The 14,726-nt window shown below is 45.9% G+C and overlaps 1 protein-coding gene across 5 annotated transcripts in view; it reads right to left on the reverse strand.

Annotated features, from left to right (window-relative positions):
* The window catches only part of SGPP2 (sphingosine-1-phosphate phosphatase 2), a 183,717-nt gene that overhangs the window by 103,419 nt on the left and 65,572 nt on the right, over positions 1-14,726 (reverse strand). For 2 of the 5 annotated variants that reach the window (XM_032401278.1, XM_032401276.1), the window contains exon 1: positions 7,487-9,211. The exons of the other annotated variants lie outside the window; for them this stretch is intronic. In XM_032401278.1, the coding sequence (XP_032257169.1) occupies positions 7,487-7,789 (303 nt within the window). In that variant the 5' untranslated portion in view covers positions 7,790-9,211. Of the gene's footprint in view, positions 1-7,486; positions 9,212-14,726 lie in introns of those variants that run through there. 5 annotated transcript variants of the gene reach the window in all.

Below are 14,726 nucleotides of genomic sequence, written 5' to 3' on the forward strand. Positions count from 1 at the left end.
CCTGGGATTCTCACATTTTCATCTATTTGAGTCCTATTGCTCTTTTAGTCCCCACTCAAGACTTCATGAGCTCCTCCAGGGATGGTGAGCTACTCCTGCTATTGTCTCCCTGGCCACAAACTTATGCTGTTATTATTATCAGCCTATTATTATTATTAGCCTACATAGTCCATCCTAGTATTTTTTGCATTGCATCATTTTCTCTGTGACTTTCCCAGGACAGGAACTAGATCTTATTTATCTTTGTATCTTTAAGGATGAAGACTAACCCAGAATCACAGTAGCTGATTAAGAAATGTTGGCTGGCATACAATCTCATTCATATGTGGCATTTAGGAGAGAAAACAGATGAACATATGGAAAGGGGGAAAAGAAAAAAAGGAGAGAGGGAAACAAATCATAAGAGACTCTTAACATAGAGAACAAACTGAGGGTGGCTGGCGGGAGGTGGGTGGGGGAGGGGCTAGATGGGTGATGGGGATGAAGGAGGGCACTTGTGATGAGCACTGGGTGTTGTATGTAAGTGATGAATCACTGATTTCTACTCCGGAAACCAACATTGCACCGGATGGTAACAAACTAAAATTTAAATTAAAAAAAAAAAAAAGAAATGTTGGTTGGAAATAAAGGAAGAAAAGATGAGATAGAAGCAAAAGTGGCCTGTTAGAGCACCTAGGTGGCTCGGTTGGTTGAGTGTCTGATCTCAGGGTTGTGGGATTGAGCCCCACATTGGGATCTATGCTCAGGGCAGAGTCCGCGTGAAATTCTCTCCCTCTCCTTCTGCCCCTCCCCCTGCTTGCACACGCTCTCTCACTCTCTAAAATAAATAAATAAATAAAATTAAAAAAAAAAAAAAGAAGCAGAGGTGGTCTATTTTTTCCAGAGATTAAAGAGGGTATTAATACCTACTAATGGCGAGGGGGCGGGAACACCCACACTCACAGTTAGATATCCTAGCACCCTGTTCTGCAGGACAGCTTGGTATTGAAAGCCATAATATGTATTTCTACCCAGCAGTTCCATGACTGGAAATTTAAATTAAAAAGACAATCAAAGACTGAAATCTGTCTTGGCAATGATTTTTTTGGATTTGACGCCCAAAGCAAAGGCAACAAAAGCAAAAATAAACAAGTGCGACTACATCAAATTAAAAAGCTTCTGCACAGCAAAGGAAAACATGAACAAAATGAAAAGGCAATCTACCAAATGGAAGAAAATATTTGCAAATCATATATCTGATAAGGGGAATTGTTTTTCAAATAATCCCATTAAAATGGGCAGAGGATCTGAATAGACATTTTTCCAAAGAAAACATCCAGATGGCCAACAGACATGTGAAAAGATGTGCAACATCCCTCATCACCAGGAGAATGCAAATCAAAATAATGATGACATATCATCTTCACCTGTTAGAAGGGTTATTATCAAAAAGACAAAAAATAACAAGTGTTGGCAAGGATGTGGGGCAAAGGGAATCCTTGTGTCCTGCTGGAGGGAACGTAAGTTGGTGCAGCCACTATGGAAACAACATGGAGGTTCCCTAGAAAATTAAAAATAGGGGTGCCTGGCTGGCTCAGTCAGTAGATCATGCAACCCTTGATCTCGGGGTTGTGAGTTCAAGTCCTATGTTGGGTGTAGAGATTACTTAAAAATAGAATCTTGAGGGGCGCGTGGGTGGCTCAGTCAATTAAGTGTCGACTCTTGATTTTGGCTCAGGTCATGACCTTGGGGTTGTGGGATCAGGCCCCACGTGGGGCTCCATGCTCACCACGGCATCTGCTTGGGCTTCTCTCTTTCTCTCCCTCTCCCTCTGCCTCTCCCCCTTGCTCTCTCTCTTTCTCTCTCTCTCATAAATGAATAAGTCTTAAAAATAAAATAAAATCTTTTAAAAAATTAAAAATAGAAATACCATATGATCTAGCAATTCCATTTCTGAGTATTTATCTGAAGAAAAAGAAAACACTAACTTGAAAAGATATCTGCACCCCCATGTTCATTTCAGCATTATTTACAATAGCCAAGATTTGGAAACAACTTTAGTATCTATGGATGGATGGATAAAGAAAATGTGCCACACACACATACACTGGAATATTCAGCTATTAAAAAGAAGGAAATCTTGCTGTTTGTGAGAATATGGGTGGAACTTGAGGGCATTATGCTAAGTAAAATAAGTCAGAGAAAAACAAATACCGTCTGATCTCATTTATATGTGGAATATAAAACAAACAAACAAAAAACCGGAACTCATAGATTAAGAGAACAGATTGGTGGTTGCCAGAGGCATGGCGGGTGGGGGTAGGTGAAATGGGTGAAGGTGGTGACAACATACACACTTAAAGTTACAAAATAAATAAGTCATGGGGAGGGGCGCCTGGGTGGCTCAGTTGTTAAGCCTCTGCCTTCGGCTCAGGTCATGATCCCAGGGTCCTGCTCAGCGGGAAGCCTGCTTCTCCCTCTCCCATTCCCCCTGCTTGTGTTCCTGCTCTGTCTCTCTCTCTCTCTCTGTCAAATAAATAAATAAAATCTTTTAAAAAAATAAGTCATGGGGATGTAATTACTGCATGGCAACTACAGTTAATAACGTATATTTGAAAGTTGTTAAGAAGGTAGATCTTAAAAGCTCTCATCATGGCGCGCCTGGGTGGCTAGGGCAGTTAAGCGTCTGACTCTTGGTTTTGGCCCAGGTCATGATCTCAGGGTCTTGAGATTGAGCTCCTTGTAGGGCTCTGCACTCAGCTCAGCTCAGCTCAGCTCACCTCAGCTCGAAGTCTGCTTGAGATTCTCTCCCTCCCTCTCCTTCCCCCTCTGTCCCTCCCCTGGGTTGTGTGCACACACACTCTCTCTCTAAAATAAAGAAATAAAATCTTCTAACAAAAAAGTTCTCATCACAAGAATAAAAACTGGGTCGTGATGGATATTAACTAGACTTACTGTCATCATTTCACAATACAGTATTTACAAATATTGAATCATTATGTTGTACACCAATAACTAATGGAATGGTATGTGTCAATTATATCTCAATTAAAAAAGGCAATCAAGATATATGGAAAGATACTTATACAAAGATGTTGTTATTTTCAATGCAAAAACCAGAAAAAACCTAAAAGCCCAGCAATAGGCCAACTAAATTATAGTATATCCATGCTGTGGAGTAGGGTAGAGCCACTAAAAATCAGGTTGAACATTTACTGAGTGATTACCTTTGGGCAGTGGTATAATGGCCATGGATTTAACTTTTTCTTTGTATTTTTTCAAGTTTTCCTATCTGAACAATATCTGTAACTAGAAAAAAAAGATCAAAGGTACCCTTTCAAAGTGGCTTATTTTGCCATTTCAAACCTGAACATCAAAGAAAATCAAAACGTGAAGTTTGGCCTGTTGTCCAGTGGAGTTATAACCAAGCCAAAATGTCCCCCTGGCCATGACCACAGCCTCCAGCACCACCATTCTCATCCTGAAAACACTAAGCATGGTAGGCCCCAGGAGAAGGGGATTCAGAGCTTCCCACCTCTGTTTGCCAGTTTCTCCAGACCCACTTCTCACCTGGACCCTGGACATTGGTTTTTTGTTTGTGTTTTCAAAGTTCCTCTAACAGGTGGAAACCCACAGTTCTATTCCACTCTGCCCGTTCTGCAGATGAGACCCAGAGAGAAGTTCAAGGTGACATGGAGGTGGAGTCAGATCCAGGTCTCCTGATTGCTAAGATGGTTCTTTGTACTGGAGCAAGCCAATAAAAGGGAGTGTGGGTTTTTGTAGATTGACAGACCTGGAGGGCCCCAAATGTTTGAAAATAGGGGTGTAAAGACTTCTCTAAATAACCTATCTTTGGTCCCTGCCTCAACCCAACTGTAGAACTATGTCTGAACAAATAGTTATCAAAAGGTCATTTATGGAGCACTGTACAATTTGGAAAGATCACTCCAGTCTAAAGTAATGACAGGGAAAGGCTCTGCAAAGTCTTTTTTTTTTTTTAAGATTTTATTTATTTATTTGACAGAGAGATACACAGCGAGAGAGGGAACACAAGCAGGGGGAGTGGGAGAGGGAGAAACAGGCTTCCCACTGAGCAGGGAGCCCCATGCAGGGCTCAATCCCAGGACCCTGGGACCATGACCTGAGCCAAAGGCAGACGCTTAACCATCTGGGCCACCCAGGAGCCTATAAAGTCTGTCTTAATGCAACTGTGTTGAGTAAGCAAAGATGATAAAAATCAAAATACCGTTCTATCCAAGGCTGGATTTACCCCAGAACAAATAAACACAATTCTAACCAGGCCTCTGCCCTCCTCCTCGGTCCCAGGATCCCTGCCTCTTGATCTTGGCTACTGCCAGGAATGTCCTCCTATGGTTATCCTTGCAAACCAGTTACCATTGCACTGAAAGCAACCTGTTCTCCTTCCACCCAACCTCTGCCAGGCTCCCAGCCAGCCCCAACACCTCACACCTTCACAGTGAGACAGATAAAATGGAACCCTGGAATTTTTCCCTGGAAGGTCCACAGAAGAAAGCAGTTTAGACTTGAGCTCAGAAGATCTGACTGCAGATATGTGGGAAGTCCTCAACAAAGCCTTTAAACCTTCAGGACTCAGACCTATTTGTGAAAGGCATGACTACTGGGGCATTCTCGAGGTCCACTCTAATTTATTCAATGACAGTTTTGTGCAACCCCAGCCCAGCCCTGGTTTGTAAAGGATGTAGTTAATCTGTAACTTAGCAGTGCTTGGTGTTGCATGAGAATCGGTCAAGGAAGTCCTTCATCATTTCTGCATTTGTCCTGTTTTAAGGATTAAAATAAATACACCAAATGTGGGAGATGAGAAAAATTAGATGTGTTGCATTCTAAAGCCACCCAAATGAAGAACACACTTCTCTATTGTTTGGAGGGTCTTAAATCAGTGTCCGAGTGCTGCCTGATTTCTAGGCTACGTGGAAAACATTTGATTCTCCATAGTTACTCTTCAATTTAAAAAAAATCTTTAATCTCTTATTTTGAATTTTTAGCTCTCTCTTACTTTTTCATGATCTATAGTGAGTGAAGTCGTCTTTGGGATGAGAAGGGGCAAACCCCTACCATTCTGCTTGCTGAAGCAGCAAGAAGACAAGTCTTTGCAAGAAATCTGCTTATCTTGCTTTTAAAGGGCAGATTTTATATTGCAGTCTGCACTCATTTATTCACAAAATTCACTGAGCTCCCATGTGAAGAAAATAATGAGCACACCAGGCAAGTTTCTTGCATTCTCAGAGCTTTTCATCCACTGGAGCAGATTGGCAATAATCAGATACCGCCCCCCCCCCCCCCCCACGCCAAAGGCCTATTTACGCAATGTGATAAATGCTGTAATGAAGAATCACCAGAAACAAAGAGAACCTCTAAAAGGGGGAGCGAGACTCGAAGGTGAGCAAAAGTGTCTCTTGAAGAACTGACCTTTGAAACTGAAGGATGAGTGGGGTTATTTGGAGAAAGGACAGGCGGCTCAGGCCGGCCACGGGCTGGGCAGAGGCCAGAGCCCACGGGGAAGAATAGCTTGTTGGGTCCATGGTGCCAGTTACAAGAGACCCACTGGGCAGGACAGGGATGGGGTTTCTGCCCCGGTGCTGGTAGGGGGGTGCAGTTTGTAGATCTCTCCAGGAGCAATTAAAACTGTCCCCTTAGAGTCCTATTAATTATCTGGGACAGGTATGCAATCAGTTTCCTTTTGAATTTTCCCTGTATTTGCAAAATATTAATCTTCCCAAGTCACCTGAAACAGACCCACCTTTAAAAACATTCATTAAGCTCTCATGTATCAAATGCTCTCCTGGGCTATTTTTCCTCCATCATACACCAATACAATGACTTCTTACTGTGAATTTTTAGCTTCCTCTTAGTATTTCATGGTCTATAGTGAGTAAGGTTGTGTGTTGGATGGGAGGAGAGAAACCCCTACTATGTGGCTGAGCGCACAGGCTTTTTAAGCAGGTGGAAGTCACCTCTCTGCAAAACATCTGCTTATCTTGCTTTTAACAGGCAAGAGGATCCTTTTCCAGAACTGAGTTTCATTACCACAGGTAATGTTTAAAACAGTCTGAAAAGCGTTAGTGGGAAAATGCACCCTGCTTCAGCTTCCTGAATTGGAGGAAGAGAGGAAGAGTGTGGGGAGAGGGCATCAGAAAGCAGCCCATGCATCTACCTGTGTGTTAAACAGTGTGTACGTATGTGTGCACAGAAGATGCTCTGCCACATTTCAGGTATGTGACTGGTTCTTAGCTCCTCACTCTGTCCCATTTTTAAGACAAGGCAAAAGGGAAAGGGGGTGGGCGGGTCTCAAACTCACCTAAAAGTTACTAGATGTCATGTGGAACAGAGAAGGAACAATAAAGAAAAAAAGGAACATTATAGAGGATTTCTCTAGAATGGAGCACACACCCCACCCTCACCCTCTCAAATAAATTTTGTAATTCAATGCCGGCAATATGCCATCCCACACTGAAGCCAGGTTCTTCGTAATTCCTCAGTTAGGAGATCTGGAAATCTACACGTAGATGAATGCCACCTTCCTGTCACCAAAACGGCTCTTCATTCCCCCCTCCCTCAACAAAAGGAGCTGGAATAGTCAATACATTGCTTCCTTCCTCTGGTGCCACACTTTGAGCTCTCCCAGGGCAAGGGCAGCTCCTGCGGGTGGCCAGGGCCCATGCGGAGAGCCCTCCCGCAGCCCTGGCACGCTAGCGTCTGCAGCCTGTCCCTCCCGCCCGGAGTCCCTGCACCGCGATGACAGCACAGGCCGGCTCCCCAAAGCCGCAGTGGGTTGTGTAACCACACTCTGAAAGCCTGGAGGGGAGCGCGGCGAGCTTCTCTCTCGACTGCATCTGTTAGAAGTCCCTGGTGCCAGTTACAAGAGACCCACTGGGCAGGACGGGGATGGGGTTTCTGCCCCGGTGCTGGTAGGGGGTGCAGTTTGTAGATCTCTCCAGGAGCAATTAAAACCTAAGTGCCGTCCTTAGAGCTGGAAATGCAGGACAGTGAAGGGCACAGCGAGCCCTGCTACAGCCCTCGAGTGCGGATCAGGCGAAGGGGGATGGGGCGGAAACTCATGAATCCTGCGGGAGTCCTCACAATTTCTCCCCAGAGAAGCCTCTCGCGAAAACGCCAAGGACATCTCCCCTCCCCTTTTCAATTACGTAACTCTTACACATTTGGGAGAAAGCTCAGGAACATAATTTCACTTAGGAAGGGAGAAAGTCTTTAGATGCATCTAAAGCTCCGGGTGCATGTGATGTCGGAACGGACGGGGGTGCTACCTGGCAGCGGTAGAGGTGGCATCCTGGTGACTGGACTCCCCGCCCCCTCTGCCCTCCATACCCCGCGCCCGGAGCCGGGTCGCCGCCGGGGATGGCGCTCGCCCGTCCCCGCGTCGCGGAGTCCGCGGGACCCGCACGTCCGCCGGCTGCGGCGCGGGCTGCCCCCTCCCCCACCCCGGCGAACACCTGGCCGCGGTTACCTGCGGGGCCGCGAGTCTCCGCAGCCCGTTGGCCGGCCCCCGGCCGCCCTTGCCGTTGGCCGCAGGGAGCTGCGCTAGCCCCCGCGCCGCACCCTCCGCCGGGCCCGCGCCGTTCTCGCGGGGGCCTTCATCCGGCGCCGGGAAGAGCCCGCAGCGGCGCTGGAAGCGGGCGACGAGCTGGGAATCCTGCAGGCTCCGCAGCAGCTCGGCCATGGTGCTCCCGGGGCCGCGCGCCAACACCACCACGCCGATGCCCTCGGCTCGCACTGTCCCCGCCGCTCGGGCACTCGCCGGGCCGGGCATTCGGGGCGGAGGGCGGGCGGGGCCCGGGGCGCCAGCCAACAGGTGCGCCACTCGGGTCCTAGCGCCGACCCGCGAGCGCGGCCGCCCAGGTGACCGCCTCCACCTTGCGCGGGGCACGTCCGCCCTCCTTGCCCTCCCCGCGGGCTCGGAAGGGCTCGGGCGGTCCCTGGCGTCCGTCCTGCTTGCAACTAGGCGGAGGCGCACAGGTGTCTAAACCGCGCCTCTCTTTGTGCCACCGCGCCCCCCCCCCCCCGCCGGTCCCTTCGGGCTGGCGCGGAAGTGCCACCTAATGGGGAGCGGCCGAGCACGTGTAGACCAACGGGAGTCCTTCCTGCCATGCGCGGGCTGGTCCCGGAGTGACCCCACTTTCACTCTTGAGCCCAAGGTGAGGTCGGATTTCTTTCCAGCTTCCCGCACCCAGGCGTCTACTCCTGTCTTTCTTTGCCTGCTTCCTGGAAGAATGAGCCCTCTAAGGAAGATCCCCAAGTTTTTCCCAAACTGTGATGCAACGTCTCCCCGAAGCCCGACCTCCTCGACCTTGCTCAAGAACCGAGGAGGTTGAAAGTATACATGAATCATCCTCTGAGTCCTTGCGCCTGCTCCTGTGATTTGGCAAGTGGTGAACACTTTTAGACGGGTGTGGAGGAAACGCTACTCTTTCTCAGTTTTCTGCATTGGGAAAGATGATGCTGCCCCTCCCTTCTACTTCTTTTTTTGCTCTGCCTCTGATTACAAAAGGGCACTGGAGAGGCGCAACAAGGTCGTTCACGACCTTTAGACCCTAAGGGAACCAGGTGAAGGGCGGGGAGGAGGATTTGACATCTCACCGCACCCCTGCCTGCTTTAAAGATCTCAGAGGGCGAGGAGCAAAGGAACGTCCTGCAGGTGCCCTTGGTTTTCCTCCCTCCCTCCTGAATCTCCTAGGAGCGCTGAGATTCCCCCCACGAGGGCCTCTGCACTTCCTGACAAGGAGTGAGATGCACAGTCAAATTCAGCGGAGCTGATGAGCCTGCAGCAGAAGTGCAATCCTTGTCTTTCTGTCTTCAGCTGACAGCAGGAGGTGCGTGTTACTGGTAGCTCATGCAAAGCCTACTGAGTATTTGGTTGCACAAATGGCTATGAACAAACACCTGCCACTTTCCTGTTTATCCAGCTGTCCTTTTGGATCAGGAAGTCTTTAGGATGTAGCTTTCAAGGATGGTTTGGCCTCCCTCATGCCTTAGTTTCTGCTCTCCTTCCCAATCCTGATGGAGAGCAAGATCAGGGTGACAAAGAAAGCAATGACACTTGGGAGATACTTAGTTTACAAAAGAAGCGCAGGGCTGCTCTCACAATCCAGCTGTGTGACACACAGAGCTATCCTGTCCTGGAAGCAGACAGCTCCTCTCCCCAACGTCGCTGTCATTTACAGCCCCTGGGACAAAACCCTATCGTTTAGTTTTAAAAGCTAAAGTTGGACTAAGGCAGGACCTATTCTTTTTATGTGTGAAAGAAATAGGTTCTCCCATGAAGACACTTGAGTGGTGTATCTCTGAGATTTAATGCTTTAATTTTCCTTTCTCTCAATTAGAAAAAAGAAGCAAGGGGCGCCTGGGTGGCTCAGTTGTTGGGCGTCTGCCTTCGGCTCAGGTCATGATCCCAGGGTTCTGGGATCGAGCCCCGCATCGGGCTCCCTGCTCGGAGGGAGGCCTGCTTCTCCCTCTCCCACTCCCCCTGCTTGTGTTCCCTCTCTCGCTGTGTCTCTCTCTGTCAAAGAAATAAATAAAATCTTAAAAAAAAAAAAGAAAAAAGAAGCAAAGCAAGCATGGCGCATGTAACATAAGACCAAAGAATTGCACATTCAGATAATGTACTTTATCTCCTTGGAGGACCAAGTAATGGCTCCAGCCTCCAGGGACTTGTGATATCACAGTGTGCTTCGGTTTTTTTTTCCTGTGCTTCTTGTCTTGTTAAGGCTATTGTGAAAAATCTTTAGATAAGCTCTATAAGGCAACCTGGTGAGATAGCCTTAGCATTCTGTATTGGGCCAGAGCCATTCAATTGAGGAAGGAATCTTCAGGAGGATTTGGCTCTGAACAATTTGAGCGAGACTGAAAAGCCAGTGACTTCTGGCAGTGATCCGCATGCTTCCCCTGATCCTCTCTTTTAGGGCACAGGCTGATGTTCTGAACATAAACTTCGCAACCAATCTAACAAAAATCAATGTCCTCGAGAAGTGGTAGGCTGAAGGACTGCTCTAGCATAACATTTAGTGGAGAAGTTACAAGGTAGCCTGAAGTCATGCATTTAATAAATAAAGTTGATTCAGGAAAAATAACCTGTAGTTGTTTGGACAGTTTAACACTAGTCATGCCTGGGAGAAATAGATTTTGCTGGCTCCCCTCCTTCACCCCCAGGGCAGAAATCCAGGTATTTGTACTTTGCTTAATTGTGTATATATAATAATTACTAAGTGACATATTTTAAAGGAACGGCAATGGAAGTATTCATTAGAGTAAAGGTTAAGCTACTGTAACAAAGAGACCCCAAAATCTAGTGGCTTAAAGAGCACAGCTTTTTATTTCCCTTTCATATAAGAGTTCCAAGGTGAGAAGTCTGGCTTAGTAGGAGGCCCTGCTCCATGACAGTACACAGTAACTCAGATTCTTTTCATCGTGACCCCTGCCCCACCCCCCTGGGACCAAGCCCAAGGTCACTGTCGTCTTCTGCATGATTGAAGCTGGGTGATGGGCACATCTGAAATCCCTGAGTGTCCTGAGCAGCGGCTTAGGTTCCATTAGTAAGAACACAGTCACATGGCCCAAGACAGGCTTGCAAATATTATCTCTAGCAGGACAGCCTATGTCCAGCTTTAACTATATTTCTGTGAAAGCAGGGAGGACAGATTTTTGGTGGACAATCAGGTATGGAAATCAAACCAATGTTGGTTTAAATGTTGTAAAATATAAATCTATGTTATAATTCCACCCATCATCTGCCCAATTTTATCTAGGCAGTCTGTCTTTAATTTGACACATTCTAAATACTCATGTGCAGATACAATTTTTTTTTTTAAAGAAAGCACTAAAAATAAGTAAATTCAAAGGGAAACCTGTCATCTCTTTGTTGAATCAAAATGAGGAAATTTAAAAGAAATTGATGCCAAAATGCCTTTTAAATGAAAAACTTTGGTATTAAATGCATTATTTTAAATTCTGATTTAGAGTTCTCTCTCTACAGAGCAGGTCACTTCCACATTTCAACCAAACCATTCAGTTTTCAACTTGGCAATATTTCCTAGATCAAGACATATCCAGGGTTGGGATTCTGTATTGGTTATCTATTGCTGCATAACAAATTATCCCACAAATAGTGGCTTAAAATGGTAGCATTTATTATCTTGAAGTTTCTGTGGGGCAGGAGTCCAGGAGCATTTTAACTGGGTCCTCTGGCTCTGGGTTCCTCACAAAGTTTCCGTCATCTCAAGGCTCAGCTAAAGGGGTAGATAGATTAGCTTCCACAATCACGTAAGTGGTGGTTGGTAGATTTCCAGTCTTTGTGGGCCATTAGCCAGAGGCCACCCTCTCTTCCTTGCCATACGGGTCTCTCCATAGGACAGCTCACAACCCAGCAGCTTCCTTCATCAAACAGAGAGAATCCGAGACAGAATCAGAGCAAGACAAAGTAGCCACCTTTTATGATCTGATCTTGGAGGTCACACCCCAATACCTTTGTCACGGTCTACTTACTAGAAGCCATTCTGTAGGTCCAGCCCACATTCAACGGGAGAGGGTATAAGACATGAGCATGAATAGTAGGATGTATGGATTACCAGGGGCCATTTTGGATGCTGCCTACTATAGGTTCTCACACCTACATTGACTTTCTAACTTCATCTCCACAATATCAATATTTATCGTCCCAAACAGATATGATACAGAGCCTTGGCCTCAAAGAGCTTCCATCTGTTGCAGAAATAAGATGCACATACACACACAAAAAATGTGCAATGACATGAGAACATGTGTAATGGAAGACCTAGGGCATCAGAAGACTAATTTCTAGTAAAAAACTACATGTACCACAGCTGTAATTCTCAAATCTGGGATCAGAATTACCTTACAAATCTGCCAGTTACAGACACCTTAAAGACAACTGAAAGCAGAAATTATTAAGTTGGAAAAGAGAAAAACAATGAAACTGATAAATAAATCCAAAAAGAGTCTTTGGAAAAAATTAACAAAATCGAAAAACCACTAGTATGACAAAGAAAGAATAAAAGGAAAAAAGATGAAAGCTTAAAATTAGAAATGCTAAGGAAAAATAATCACCAAAAGCAGAGGAAATTTTAAAAGTCTTTAGAGGGTACTTCCCATGTCCCTGTGCAAACAGATCTGAAAATGCAGATGTAATAGATAATTTTTTAGAAAGAAACAACTTACCTAAAATTGGCCCCAGTAAAGAATGTCTAACACGGCAATTATCACAGACCGAGATAAAGGGGCTCAAATTCTCCCCCATAAAAAGAACTTAGCCTAGATAGTTTCACAGGGAAATTCTACCCAACCTTTAAAGAATGGATAATCTCAAAGGTACTTATTCTGGAAGAAAGAATTTTTCAAAATTCCTGTTATTAAAGCCATTATGATATTGATCTCAAAACTGAAAGAGCACCAAAAGGAAAAAAACAGAAGACTCTCACTTGTGAGTAGGGTTCAAAAATCAAATATCAAATATCAAATATCAACAGCTGAAATCCAAAGTCCATTTAAAAAAGAATGTATTGTGGCTAAGTGAGACTGGTTCCAGTCATAACATGAACAAGGTTCGTTAAATAACAAAAAAAATCCACCAATATGATCCATTGTATTAATAGTGCTAAGGAGAAAAGTCATATGATTTGTTATATATGTTGAATTGTGTCTCTTCCCCCCAAAAGATATGTTGAAGTCTTAGCACCCAGTACCTCAGAATGGGACCTTATTTGGAAATAGGGTCGCAGCAGGTGTAGTTAGTTAAGATGAGGTCATACTGGAGTAGCGTGGGCCCCTGATCCAACGTGACGAGTGTGCTTCTAAGAAGATGGCCCTGTGAAGACAGGCACACAGGGAGAACACCACTGAAGATGAAGGCAGAGATTGGAGTTACGCAGCTGTAAGGAATGCCAAAGATGGCTGGCAAACCACAAGAAACCAGCAAGAGGCAAGGAGGGACTCCCCAAAGGGGTTTGGGAAGGAGGTAGCCCGGCCAACACCCAGATCTCAGGCTTCCAGCCTCCGGAACTGTGAGTTAAAGAATTCTATTGTTTGAACCCACCCAGTTTGTAGTACTTTGTGACTGTAGCCCTGGGAAACTTGGACAGGCTCATTTGGACACATGCAGAAAAGTCATGTGACAAAAGTCAACACGCATTCTTGTCAAAACCCTTCAGTAAAATAGAAATGGCTGTTGTGTCTGGGGTCAGTGAGCACTTGTGTTTGGTTGGAGGGGAGAGTTCCCGGACTGTGTAAGGGAGTGACATGAGAAAGAGAAATTGTGTCCCTATGTAAGCAGGGGGCCCCAAATGGCAGATTATAAAGTTTGTGGTAGATGTTTGAGGTCATGAAAAGCCATTGGAAAGCAAATGAAGAACCTGAGAAAAGCTGTGTTTCCAGACAATGACTGAGGAGGCTGGCTATCTATCGGATGAATGGTACGTGGGGGCAGGGAGAAGCTGCGCGGCGGGGGGTGGGGGGTGGGGTGGGGGGGGAGCGTCATCACAGGACCATGTCAGTAATTCAGATTTCTTAAAGGACTTTCTCAAGTGGAATTTTACTTCATTGCATAGACAAGCAAATGTGAATCTACTGTTTGTTTTTTTGAATACAAATGGTCACATTCTTTACATAATGTTCTTGGTCTTGCTTCTCTTACTTATGATATAATTAGAGATTGTTCCGTATCAGTGGAAGAGAAGCTATATTTTACCAGTCACCCACTGATGAACATTTGGGGTGCTTCCAAACAATGCTATTCTTGACTTGGATGTCATGTTCAGGCAGCTCCAGTCCAGTGTTGGCCAAGGTGCCAGACAGAGCTGATTCTGGTCCTGGAGTACCTTTGGAAGCCCACAGGACGACCATGTGGGTAGAGAAAGGGACCAAACCTGGTCTGGAAAACCTGTCCAACCCAAGGTGAACTGGGTGGGTGTGTTCTCAGAGCGGTGAAGAATCCCGGTAAAGGCAGTTATATGACGACTGCTCGCCTTGTCTACTGAGGTTATTGTAGTGAGAGCTACATTCTTAACACAAATAATGATAACCTCCATGGATTGAATAAGTACTGTGTTAGTTTCCTAGGTCTGCTGTGACCAACGACTATTAACTGGATGGCTTCAGACAACACAAATTTATCCCCTCCCAGTTCTGGAGGCCAGAAGTCGAAAATCAAGGTGTGGACCGGGTTGTTTCCTTCTTGGGGATTCACAGGGAGGATCTGTGGTGTGCCTCTCTCCTTGTTTCTGGTGATTGCTGGCAATCCTTGGTGGCCCTTGGCTTGTGGGAGTATCGCTCCAATCTCTCTGTTGTCGCGTGGGGTTCTCCCTGTGTGACAGTATGTACATTTACTAAGAGGAGGCACTGTTTCAGGCTGGGGGCTACATAAGTTTAACAACAACAGAGCCCTTGGATCATGAAACTTATATTTCAGTAGGGAGCATAGCTAATAAGAAATCAAGTAAGATGTAGTTTTAGGGAGGGGTAAGTGCTGTGGTACCGAGCAAGGTGCTGGGAAGGGGGAAGGCATATTAGGTAAGAAGGTTACCTCTGAGAAGGGATATTTGTGTAAAGACCTGAAGAAAAGGAAGGAGCCTGCCCTACCAAGATCCGATAGGGCCATGTAGGCTGTCATAAGGAGTAATACTCCCACTTTACAGACGAGAAGATTGAGGCTCAGAGAGAAGAAACGTGTCCAAAGCTCA

The sequence above is a fragment of the Phoca vitulina genome, unplaced genomic scaffold, assembly GCF_004348235.1.
Source record: "Phoca vitulina isolate PV1807 unplaced genomic scaffold, GSC_HSeal_1.0 scaffold1, whole genome shotgun sequence".
NCBI classification, from domain to species: Eukaryota; Metazoa; Chordata; class Mammalia; order Carnivora; family Phocidae; genus Phoca; species Phoca vitulina.